Source organism: Lactuca sativa, chromosome 7 (genome assembly GCF_002870075.4).
Source record: "Lactuca sativa cultivar Salinas chromosome 7, Lsat_Salinas_v11, whole genome shotgun sequence".
Taxonomy (NCBI): Eukaryota; Viridiplantae; Streptophyta; class Magnoliopsida; order Asterales; family Asteraceae; genus Lactuca; species Lactuca sativa.
Genome location: NC_056629.2, coordinates 43,968,323 through 43,980,465, shown reverse-complemented (window position 1 = coordinate 43,980,465; position 12,143 = coordinate 43,968,323). Strand labels below are relative to the sequence as shown.

The window sequence follows — 12,143 nt, the reverse complement described above, 5'->3', positions numbered from 1 at the left end:
ATATATATATATATATATATATATATATATATATATATATATATATATATTGATCTAAAGTTTCTAAAAAATTAATAAAATTTTGTTCGTGCATTTGGAAACGGAGTTATATAATATAATAAGATTTCTCATGATGAATGAGATATGACAAACCATACCACATTTTCTTTTGGGATCTTGTCTGATAGTTTTTTATTTATTTATTTTTTACTTTTACCATTTTGCAAGATATAAGGTGGTGTTTATGATTAGATTATGAGTAGGATTGTTTGCCGTTTAAAAAAATCATTTAATAAACTATTTTTGAAATTAAGTTTATTGTTTTAAAGATCTATATTCTGATCATATTGATGATAAATTAAGTGAATGAAAAGTCGATCCAATAATGAATTATATGATCAAAATCCATCCGATTGTGTGCATTTCACAAATCAACTTTACAATACAAACGGTATAACTAACCAAACAAAATCATACAAAACGACCAAGTATTGACAAACCCTAAGCAGCAGATTTAGGAATTTTGTATTGTTTCTTTAGGAATTGAGAAGCCTCTGAATCACCCCTGTGACACAATATTCTCAATAGTGTTTGTGTGTCAGCACCCAGCTTGCTTCTGTCTGTAGCACTTGCAGACTTTATGTCATCAATCAGCTCCCGTGTCTGCAAGGGTAAATGCGTAATTATACAACATTTCACATTTTCCGTAAAATTATATACAAATAGAATGAATATTCTAGAAGAACTAACCTCATAACCCTGCAGCTTTATCACCTGTCGAACACGTGCTACTTGGTTTTCAACAACTCCACGAGGAAGCCCGTCTCCACCAGATATAAAAAATTCCTAAACATAAATCAACCAAAACAAATGACAGCTTTTTGGCATCAGTCTTTTTATTTTTTATTTTTTTAGTGATCATAAAAAAAAAGTTATAGTTCAGTGGTATGTATACCTTTAAAACCTCTAAATCTTCTTCCAAGTATTTAGCATCAGAAGGCATGAACAATCGCGATGGACCTCCATCTAATAGCACTCTAAATAGACCATCCTGCAAAAAACAACAAATTTTCTTAAATAAATAAATAAATAAGGGACCATGAAGCATCTGAAAAAATAGAAATGAGACACACCAGTGATGCCTGAAGAAGACTTGTTACAATTCGATCTCTGAGTGGCTCCACAATGATATCGCATAGTTGATTTAGTTCCTGTAAACACATTAAACATTTATTATTATATGTAAATAATAATATCAAAAAAAATTGTTTGTTAGACATACCACATCAAGAGGCTCAATGAGTGTTGTTTCCAACCTGGACTCTGAAACACTAGGTCTATATAGGTTTTCAATGAAGGGTTCCCTTAGATCCCAGAAAATTATCTTAGTTCCTGTAAAATGTTAAAAATTATCATGGAAAAAATATAAAATCAGATCTTGAATATACTTAATACTTGACCATGATATGATGAATTTGAAAAATGTTCTCACCTGTGAACTCACAGATCCGGTCAATGGCTGCATTGATATCTTTCCTACTTCCATCAAAGCTTTCTTTTCTCAAGTTGTCATCTGTAGACCTCTCTGTAAAATACATCCTCAGATATGATTATGAATATTTCATTTTTAGATCGTATAAACACAATAATGATTTTTTTTTCTTTAAGAAAAATAAAGTTCACGTACTATTGGATTTTCCTTGCTTCTGCTTCCTTATCCAGCGTTCCCAAATGCTATCTTCCAGCTTGTTAAGATGACTAATGCCATACTATTGTAGAAAGTGATAAAAGATTCAGTCAGCTTGTTAAGTCCTAACTTTTTATAAATCTCAAATGTTTATATTTTTTTAACATCATTTATCGAGACAGGGGGAAAGGAAAGAGGAACTGACATAAAGGGTGTTTAACTGCACACATAGTGTTGATGTAGTCATAACATTGATGTCTCTAGACTTTCTCATATCAGGCAATGGCATCCTTGAAGTTGAATCATTCAACTCTTTCTTCACAAAAGCTTTGAATCCACTTTCACTCCTGTATCTTGTCAGAATTGGCACAGGAGGAACTATGTCTTCCTTGTTAGCTGCATGTTCATTCAAATTCACTATTATGAATCACATAAAAGGAAGAATCTTTTCTACATTAAATATGCATACCCAAGTTGTCAACAACATGCTTTGAATATACTTGAAGTGCATTATCAATGCCTCGGAACAGGCTGTTCATTTCTCCAGATCTCATAGGAATCTTTAGAGCGAAAAACTGATCAACAGTCTGAAGGAACATAAAAACAAAAGTATGTTATTCATAGTAATGGAAATGGATGCTTAAGACTAGATATAATAAAGAGAAAAAGAAATAAGAACCTCTTCTATAATGCGATAAACTTCAACAATGGAACTCCCATGTCGTTGCTGCATCGAAACTGGTTCCCATTTCTGAAATATTAAAATGAAAAACATAATTAACCAAGAAAAAGAACAGTAAATCATTAATGGCATTCAATTAGTCACCTCCTGTTGAATAGCTCGCTCAACCCAACCCAAAATTCTGCTTAGTTGTGAATTGACCCAACGCAACACCAGTGTTCCGGATATTGATTCAATCTGATAAAAAGTAAACAAAAAAAATATATCTGATTATAGTAAATGGGCAACCATTTTAAAAAGGTACTAGTAGTAAGAAATAATCTGAAAGTAGAATGCTATAAAAGAACACCATACCTTGTAAGGAGCAAGTTTTTTCAAGGAGACATCTGTTTGTCCCTCTCCACATGAAGAAGTGATAAGGTCCATAACATATTCCTCAAAACCATCAGCAGCAGGAAATACCAACACAACATCTTCTGTAAGTTGCTCAACACTACTAATGTAGGGCTTCTGTAAATTTATTAACACACACAAATAAAGTTTTTTATATTTTTTTTCATATTAAGCAGTTTTCAGCAGCAATGGCTGACATGAGAGAGGCTGTTCATACCAATTTGCTTCCATAGAGCTTGTGAAGGAGAGATGCTGAAACAACAACTGCTTGTGGATGCCATTGGGATAATATTGGCATGAATACGGTTGCATCTTTTTTCAAAAGCTTTCTAGTTTCTTCCCCTAATAGTGCTAGTGGATGTTCATCTGTTGCATTGGACATAGTCTCAACATCCTGCAATATCTGTGAAAAAGTATATGGATGCATACTTTATTATTTTTGGTCTCTAACATATCGAGTCAACTGAAAGTAAGTGAACCACTTACCCTTACAAATGCACTTTTGATGGATGATGATACATAGGACTCTATCTTCTCTCCATCTGTAACAGCTTCATGCTGCATTGCCACCAAAACAAATGATAGTTCCAGTTTATTTTAGATTCTGTAAATAATCAAGTTATTCAAAGGAAAAACTTTCAGATGAATGGGGTTTTACACACCGATCCATGTTCCTCTTGAAGAAGTCTCTTTGCTAGCATTGAAATTGATACCACATGTTCCATCATTGCCAATGCCTATACAGAATGGAATAAAAGCAATGTAAGAAAAACAAAGGGTTAACAAAACAGAAAGGATTACACATGATTTGATTATGAACCTCAGGAAAATGCAAATGGTAATCTGTAAGTTGCTTATCAGCCCACTTCTGAATAGGTATTATAAAGGACTGTATAAAGGATAGCTCTTGGGAGCCTTCTTCACTTTCATATTTGCAAAACAAGGTTTTCAAGTGCATTCTCTCTTGTGGGCCACGTTCTTCTTTCAAGGGTACTTTATGTAATTGCTCAATGGCATGTCGAAGAAGTGCATGCTCCCTAGTCATAACAAACTGCAAAAAAAAGAAGCTAAATTTATTATTTATAGCTCTTTAAAATATTATAATAAACTAATTTATGATCTGTTAGTACCTGGCGGAATAGCACCCATGCATAACAGGTGTGATGAATAGTCTCTGTTATTCCCAAGATACGCCACGTTGACTTTAGAAGTTCAAGTATTTCTTCCACTTCCTGCATACATTCATAAAATATAGCTGTTTGTTATGCATCATCATCATATATGCTACTTCCATTTCTTTCTTAAGGCTTGTTAAAGCTACCCAATAATGTTGCCACTTCTTGCATTTAACTCCACTAGTAAATACAACATTAGAAGTTTAATGTTAATCATGCTACCATGGTTTGTAAGGGTACAGGTGGAGGGAGGGAATTTAATCAATTTATAACAAAATCATGCTTAACCTTGAATATAAATTTACATACCTCAGTTAGTTTCCCCTCATCTAGAACATCAAAAATGCTGGAAAGAAGTTTCTCATATAATCTGACATTCAAATGATACCCATCTGCCCAATGACATACTTCACCAGTTAAATCACCACGAGCTGGCCTCTCTGCAAGTGCAATGGCAATCTCCCTTAGAGATCTCAAACATTCTATGCGTTGAAGTTCACCCACAGAAGGTGCAAATGACTGAAATAAGACAAATTTAAAAAATGATAAAGTAAGAGCAATAGAGCATAGCATATGTAAAAACTAAAAAGATCTCATTTTAACCTCAGATTCTTCAATTCTTGCCAATAGAATCCTCATTTCACTTGCTTTGCGACCAGATTCTCCAAATCCCACAACTGGGTGATTCACAAGTCCTTCCTCCAACATATTCAACTGAACTAACACAACATTGGATCAAACATCTTACATCAATATTAGTTAAAGTTGGAAATTTACTTACACATGCCCATGAATAATATGATAAGGCTACGAAACAAAACGGAGAGAGAAGGTACTGACTTGTCTCTTTTGCCATCTTATGTAAGCTTTTTTGTCAGAAAATTCGGTTCGAGAAACACAGGATAATAACTCGAGAGGAATCAAAAGAGCATCCATTCTTTTCCCCACTTTTCCAGCCATTGCATTGAGTAGCCCTTGTCTTGTTCTAATGTCCATCGCCTCAGAAATCTGTGTTTACAACAATCATTATTATTATCAAGCACAAATTTGTGGGGTCCACAGTCTACTAATTAATAACATGAAATAAGGAAGTAGCATATACTTTATATAACTAATAGTAATATCTGTAATAGAACTCCTATCTTGTAAGAGCAAACCTAAACTCGGTATGGTTTCTAACAGTCCCCATCAATCATGTCCAACATGCAAACAAACCATATATCATACAACCAAAATAGACTACTATATAAAACAGTGTATATATAAAACAGAAATATATAGTCTGTACCTCCATCTGGACACGCATTGTCTCCAGTAGGCCAGTCAAACCAGTCGATTGTTGGGATTGATTTGTAACTTGTTCACTCTTACTCCTTCCAAGCTTCTTCAACAATTTGGATTTCTTTTCTTTTTTCTTCTCCTTTGATGGCACTATAAGTCCCCTGCTTAAACAATCATTACATAATAGTCAAAAGGTAGTTTGGCAGATCTGTAGTCCAGACAGAATCAATCACAGCAAAATGGGAATTCAAAAGAAATGCTAAAACTATGTGTGTGTACAAAATAAAGTTCATGCAAAGAGCCAAAGACAGAAAAGAAAGAAAAGATACCCCGAAGCTCCTGCAGCAGCCAGAAGGATTTCATAGGCAGATTCACGAAGATCATCATCAGTTATACCTGAAGAAATGACCAAACACATAACTTTACACACCAATTTCAGAAGATGATACAATATTTTCATAAAACTTTCCATCATTTGTGTTTACCTGTTGCAAATGAAGGCAAACCCACAACAAGATCAGCAGTATCATTCATTGTTCTCCTTGAATACCTGCGACTATTCAGTTCCTCCAAATCATCATCATCCTCAAAATCATCAATGTCATCAACAGTTAAATTCTGAGCTGGGCCCGAGTTAAAAGATTTTGAGTTGGATATAACTGGTTCATCCTCTTCTGTTGCCTCAAAGGGGAGTGATGTTATGTCTGACATAATGGGTGATGGGGCCACAAAAGGAACAGCTGGTGGAGCCCTCCTTGGAGGTGAACCTGATAATTCAGGATTGGTAGCCAAAAAAAACTCACCTTCAGACCCTGCATTCTTCATTACACAGAAAAAAAAACAAATAAATGAATAATAAACAAAAAAGGAAGGTGATGCAATGTTCAATGATTCCTAGTAATAAGTGCCCAGTGATATATCTACTTCCATCCCCTCAAATCTGCAGCAACTACCAGTATGGGATGTCCTTTATTGATAACAATCTTTGTTCTTCAGAAGTTATCAGCTAAATTGGCATATTTCTCTATAACACTACAAAAGCATGTGTAATATAGATAATGGCCAATACATTTATTTCAATTAAAAATTTAGGAGGTATATGGATTATGGAAACAATTTTGCATATTGATTCATGATGTATATCCATAAAAAGATTATGTATTTATATGCACATGGGATCAATTGTTATTTCTAACAAGGGCACTTATGACTTATGAGTAATTTCAGTTACACACTAGATAAATACAGTTCCCGTTTTTGTCTATTCACCAAAAAGATATGCATTATTATATTTAAGATATATAGACATTAATTATTGGATTATGGAATATGGATAACCACTCTTCCATGAAAAATCCTCCCAACACTACCACTTTCATCACATATTATTATACTAAAAGTCTAAAATATCTTCTTGAAAGTCTTCCTTTTGGAAAACTCTCCTAGAAAGGAGTGTAATGGTAGTGGATTTCATCTGTAAAAAAATCAGATAAGAGGAAGAAGAGAGCATCCATTTGAATATATATATATTTCTTGATCCACCATCGTTTTTCAATTTATTTTAGCTGCCAACTTAATCCTTAAAAGTTAAAACATAGAATGTTCATATCAAGTTTGATGTTAGAAAATAGTTTGTTTAAAGCTCATAGACACATGCCACCTATTTTCTTTTGAAAAGGAAGGATATTCAACTTTCATCTTACCATATGAGGGTATCCAGTACTATCATGATAATCTCTAATGGCTTCTGAAAGCTCAAGCATGTCACCTGCAAAATAGTTCAAGAAACAGAAACTAGTGATTCCAATTTTAGGTCAAACAAAAAGAAATATAGCAGCAAAAACTCAGTTCCCCATTTACTTCAAAGAGCTGCATCTTGTTTTCTTGTCAGACTTGGTACTTTCCACTTTCCATACCCAAAATCATAAAGAAACTTGCTGCAAACTAATATCTTACACTTAGTGCTTACTATAAACTTTAACATAGTCGCAATTTTCCCTTTAAGTACTAAAACCCTCGATAATAATAAAACCGCCCAAAAGTAACCTTTTGACATTCGAAGTCAAAATGCAGCTCTTATTTTGGAATCTGAGGAAGTACAACTAATTAAATGAATCAATTGCAAAGCTACAAACCTTTTTTCACGGAATTCAGAACAAAATCAACACTAACTTGATCTAGATCCACATCATCCAACGAAACAGCACCAGGTGGCATCACAACTTTCTTAATCAAAGAACCAGATAGTAAGTAGTTAAGAAGTATCCGCCTATCTCGCCTATACCTCTGTAAAAGCTCCACTTCATTTTCCCTGTCAGAAATACACATACATGATACATATATCAACTCTGGTAAGTTCTAGGAAAATCGTTAAACTCAATGAGCATTTACACATACTCTTCCATCGCCGATGCGGAAGCTCGATGGTCGCTCAATTACCACCAGCTTATTCGGATTGAGACGAAGGAAAGTTGAATTCGATGAAAAGATATATGTTGCAGGTGAAACTTCAACGCGAGAAGTATGAATCGAAATGCAGTGAGAGTTCTTCCAAGTTCCAACTCCTTGGATCTCTGTTTCTCTCGATAAACTTGTCAATAGCGAAGGTTTTGTGTGTGTGAAAGAGGGAAGAGAGAGACTGGAAGGTATATATCAAACAATGACATATGAAGCAGATCAAGTCACCGCCGTATCTATAATCTTTTATTCAACAACTATTCTCCCTTTATGGTAAAAATAAAATAAAACGTTTTATTTGAACAAAATATAATACTTTCATAATTGTTCAATGGATCATTAAATCTCCATTTATCTTTTGAATATGACTCAGATTTTTAATCTTTCTAATCCATTAAATTCTACACATCTTAATAGACTATTTTATCAATGTCTTCTTTTGTAATTAGTTGTTATTTAAGGGGTTGTTTGGTATCAATTATATCGGATCTGATGAGAGGTTTATCCATTTGATACCAATAAAAGTCTTTTATTCATTTAGATTGTTTTATACCAATAAAAGTCTTTTATTCGGTTTTATACACAACATATGATGATTCAATCAGTTTTTGACTCAATCAAACATTATTTGGTCATAGACTATTAAGCAGCCTCTAACTCTTTTATACTTTATAAATACTTCAATATCATACAAAAATCAAATATTACATCAAGAAAAACTAAATTATAGATTATATGCGAAAAGATAACGTACTTATTTGTTTAATAAAATATTATAATGGTATTTTTCAGATGAAAAAAATATATGATTAATACAGATGATGTTGATTCTCTAAGACGTGAGGATCTCCAAGTAAATCTAACATCAAATCCAAAGGAATTGCCAACTACATAAAAGTGGACTATATGATTTAATATAGCATTTGAAAACGTTTTTTACAAAAATAAATAAATAAAAATAAAAAATGATATTCAAGTGGTCTTAATTTTATGGAGCTCAGATTGTAATACATTAATTAAATAATGTCGACTTTTGAATTTTTATGTGATATGTAATGGGACTTTTCCATCAGATTTATTATTAGGTTGTTTATTTATTTAAAAATCTGTATGTCTGTCTTCTTTTATAAAAAGAATACGGCAACAAGGTTTTATTTTTTTAAATAATTTATAAATCAATTCAAAACAAAATGTACTCAGTAAAAAAGTGAAGCTCCCAAATCCATAATATGTAGAATGATAATATGTAAACGCAACATACAACAAATAATATGCGATAAAATCAATCAAATACAATAATTTTGCCACTTTTCACATATATATATGTATATATTCTCAAGATCATGTTGAGATAATTTTATATGACTAAGTGAGGTCATCTTCATCAAGGGCCTCTCCATGCTCCACTGAGTTGATTTCCATTGCAATCACCTCCCCAGTAGGAAGCTTCCTTGCAAGTCTGATAATCTGCAGCATTGAAAACAAATAACAACATATTTTCATTTATTTGTGTAATATATTTAGCATCCCACTTTCATTTCTTTCAATCACAACATTCTATTTCTCTTACTATATATAGCAGTGAAAATTGCTTTGTATTTAGGATGAAATAAGAATCAAATCAATGAAAGTACATTGCTATAGTTGAGATTTGAGAAGGTTTAGGGTTTTTTTTACCACATGATCCAGGTTGGATACAGTACTCGATTTTGCTACACGTTGGATTTCTTCAATATCAGCTTCTCTGTAAGCAGAAAGAAGTTTACTAGCACAATGACTCTGATCACTGCTTAAAAAAGTATCAATCCTGCAAAACACAACCCAAAATATATATTTACACTTTAATATTATTATTTATTATAATTGTAAATTCTATATTCATAGTATAAAGAAAACTTACTGACAACAATCATTATAGCACTTCTCTGCTTCCTTGAAGTCATGAGCATAAAGGTATACGATAATTGCACTTAGATAAGCCTACACCCAAAAAATAAATATTATTATTAATTATTGCTAGCAAAATAGAATATGGCCTATTTAAAAAAAGGAAAAGGTTTTTTTTTGCACCTTGCATTGGCTATGAAGAGCATTGCATTTATTAGCTGCTACTGCCCATCTCAGAAGAAAAGTTGCAGCATCTGTATACCTTCAAGTGAAGCAACAAAAATAAGCCAATAAGAAAGAATGTCATATTAGTGTTTGGTATGATGGAATTGGAGACGGAATGGAATGGCTGATTCCATTGGAATGAAACTCCTTACTTTTCAAGCTTTATGTAAACACTTGTGATAGCACGATATATATCAAACACCATATTTTCCTTGCCATCTTCCTCAAGTAGCAAACAGGCATCAGTATACATTGTAATGGCCACTTCAGGCTTAGCATCTTCCAAAGCACTGTTCAATAAATTATATATTTATGTTCATACAATGTATAAAATAAATTCAAATTTAATATAAAATGTTAATAGGGAAATTGAGATGCATACCGAGCACCTTTTGCAAGTGCATCAGATGCAGGTTGTGACCTCCCACATTCATTATATAACTCAGAAGCCCTTCTGTAAAAATCAGCAACTTCATTCCATATGCTTAATTCAACTGCTAAAGCAGCAGCAGATTCCATATGCTTTGCAGCATCCCATGGTGTAATCTTTTGTTAAGTCTAAACAATTGTAATAAAACATGAATGAAATTTAAATAGAAATGAAAGATGAGTTGAAGTGTTGAAGGATATGAAGCGAGCATTTCTTGTCCTTTTGAAGCTTTCTCAAATGCTACTTTTGCTTTCTCGTGTTTTTTGGCAAACCTATATGCAGTAGCTTCAAGGAATAAAGTATATATATATTATAAACTTGTGGTTGATATTATATGTAACATAAGTTGCTTGAATTTATAAAGGGAAAATATTAATCTTAAAAACTTTTTACCTGCTTGTTCGTAATATTGAGTTGCATTCCTCCAGTCAGCACTCCACCGTGTTAAAGTAAGTTTTGTTCTGTTGGAGTATAAGAAAAAGAAATGAATCCAATTCTCCAAGCAATTACAAAAGAACAAGGTTATATAATTATTGAACACCTTTTCTCAGTAAACTAATTACATTAATCCAAAAGGAGTAATAGTGGTATATTGAAATGGATGCTTGCTAATTTAAATGTTTATATTTGTATTTCCAAATTCAAACAAACGTTCCCATGTCACATCTTTACAAGGATGAAAGTTTTGAAAAACTTTAAGCTTATTACTTATAAAAAAGTCCAATGCTTTGGTTTCAAAATGCCTTAATCAATACACTTGAAGTGTTTGATTTTTTTTTTTCTCTTGTTTTAGAGTGTAGAAAATTGTTAGTCAAAACTTGTGAGAGCATGGGTGTAATTTGGGGGAGGCTTGAGAGATTCGTCTATATGATTGTAACAATTTATCATATACCAGATTTTACTCTCGTGCTTTTTCTCTGGTTTTAGAGTTTTCCACGGTGTATTCTTGTGTTCAGTTATTTTCTCTATTATTATAGAGAGTTCTTAGGGATAATTAAGGCCATTTTCCCAACAGCAATGTCATCTGGTTCAACTAATGAGGCATCCAGGAATATGATAAAACCTGTAATTTTTTGTCCATCTGACCTAATAACCTATCAAGTTATGGACTAATGAGAATCTCTTATTCATTTCCAAGATTGCAAGTTTTCATTAATTAAAAAGGTGGAAAACACATTCCATTCGAATCCAGAAAAAGCCAGCTTTCACCACAACAATCAGATCACATAATCTAGTATTGGAAGTAACAGACGGACACTGATCTGTAACTACCAGATGCTATACAAGCTCCATCAACTTAACCTAATCACAACTTTGTTCAATTGGAGTCCAATAACCATGAATATCAAATGCAAAAACCTTAGTTACTTGAAATTATATGTTAATTTCAACCTACTTGAATTATTGCAAAGTTTAACAACCAACATGATCATAAATTTATATACTGATAAACGATAACAAACAGATTAAGAACGATGACGAAGAATGTGGACTGACAGTTTATCGGCTTTGGCGATCAGCTTTTCGGGATCGGCACCGGCCATGGCTGACTAGTCACACCTTTACTGCCTTCAGCAAACCCAAATCTCCTGTTCTTGTGATGGATGACGAATTGACGATGGCACGATGCTTCCAAAATGCTTATATGCATTGGCCCACAGCCATCAAAGATTCAAAGGCCTCTTTGTCCGGTCCAAGAAAAACCGTAAAAACACCCGGTTGGGTCGTATTAATAATTTGAACCGGTTCTTATGAGAGAAATAAAAGCAAGGTTTTGAAAACCGGACCGGAGACCGAACCGGTCGTCTTAATGGTTCGATGGTTCAAGTGGTCCAACCGGTCAGACCGGTCTCAAAAACCGGAAAAACCGGATGATGTCATAATTATATTTAATTATATAAAAAATACAAAAATAAAAAAAATAAA

The 12,143-nt window shown here is 33.1% G+C and overlaps 2 protein-coding genes across 3 annotated transcripts; both read right to left on the bottom strand.

Annotated features, from left to right (window-relative positions):
• Nucleotides 1-363: 363 nt before the first annotated feature.
• On the bottom strand, nucleotides 364-7,889 carry LOC111906604 (protein unc-13 homolog). Of its 2 annotated transcripts, XM_023902365.3 has the most exons (26): nucleotides 7,616-7,889; nucleotides 7,354-7,529; nucleotides 6,922-6,986; nucleotides 5,704-6,037; nucleotides 5,548-5,614; nucleotides 5,226-5,379; nucleotides 4,778-4,945; nucleotides 4,541-4,651; nucleotides 4,247-4,456; nucleotides 3,893-3,994; nucleotides 3,583-3,813; nucleotides 3,425-3,499; nucleotides 3,249-3,320; nucleotides 2,980-3,165; nucleotides 2,724-2,879; nucleotides 2,514-2,606; nucleotides 2,367-2,438; nucleotides 2,157-2,274; nucleotides 1,893-2,083; nucleotides 1,688-1,769; nucleotides 1,493-1,585; nucleotides 1,283-1,392; nucleotides 1,134-1,211; nucleotides 956-1,051; nucleotides 751-846; nucleotides 364-663 (listed from the first exon to the last, which is right to left on the bottom strand). In XM_023902365.3, the coding sequence occupies exons 1-26, from the start codon at nucleotides 7,621-7,623 to the stop codon at nucleotides 502-504; spliced, it is 3,306 nt and encodes a 1,101-aa protein (XP_023758133.2). In that variant the 5' UTR covers nucleotides 7,624-7,889; the 3' UTR covers nucleotides 364-501. The 2 variants fall into 2 exon arrangements, with proteins under 2 accessions (XP_023758133.2, XP_023758135.2); XM_023902367.3 differs by lacking the exon at nucleotides 7,616-7,889 and having other exon boundaries at nucleotides 6,922-6,988; nucleotides 7,355-7,473.
• A 986-nt stretch (nucleotides 7,890-8,875) lies between these two features.
• On the bottom strand, nucleotides 8,876-11,873 carry LOC111906605 (gamma-soluble NSF attachment protein). The gene is made up of 9 exons (XM_052765533.1): nucleotides 11,715-11,873; nucleotides 10,611-10,678; nucleotides 10,419-10,502; nucleotides 10,170-10,329; nucleotides 9,940-10,077; nucleotides 9,746-9,824; nucleotides 9,576-9,655; nucleotides 9,353-9,482; nucleotides 8,876-9,142 (listed from the first exon to the last, which is right to left on the bottom strand). Exons 1-9 carry the CDS (start codon nucleotides 11,759-11,761, stop codon nucleotides 9,041-9,043), a joined length of 888 nt encoding a protein of 295 aa, XP_052621493.1. The 5' UTR covers nucleotides 11,762-11,873; the 3' UTR covers nucleotides 8,876-9,040.
• Between the last annotated feature and the right edge of the window lie 270 nt (nucleotides 11,874-12,143).

What these genes read in the sequence shown, in the direction of transcription:
- LOC111906604 (XM_023902365.3), bottom strand. An exon ending in TCTGAATTCCGTGAAAAAAG is followed by an intron (nt 6,987 to 7,353) that starts GTTTGTAGCTTT and finishes ACTATTTTGCAG; the next exon opens with GTGACATGCTTGAGCTTTCA. An exon ending in TTTATCGCATTATAGAAGAG is followed by an intron (nt 2,275 to 2,366) that starts GTTCTTATTTCT and finishes ATGTTCCTTCAG; the next exon opens with ACTGTTGATCAGTTTTTCGC.
- LOC111906605 (XM_052765533.1), bottom strand. Translation starts at nt 11,761, where the DNA reads ATGGCCGGTGCCGATCCCGAAAAGCTGATCGCCAAAGCCGATAAACT. An exon ending in ATCGCCAAAGCCGATAAACT is followed by an intron (nt 10,679 to 11,714) that starts GTCAGTCCACAT and finishes ATACTCCAACAG; the next exon opens with AACAAAACTTACTTTAACAC. An exon ending in AGGACAAGAAATGCTCGCTT is followed by an intron (nt 10,330 to 10,418) that starts CATATCCTTCAA and finishes AACAAAAGATTA; the next exon opens with CACCATGGGATGCTGCAAAG.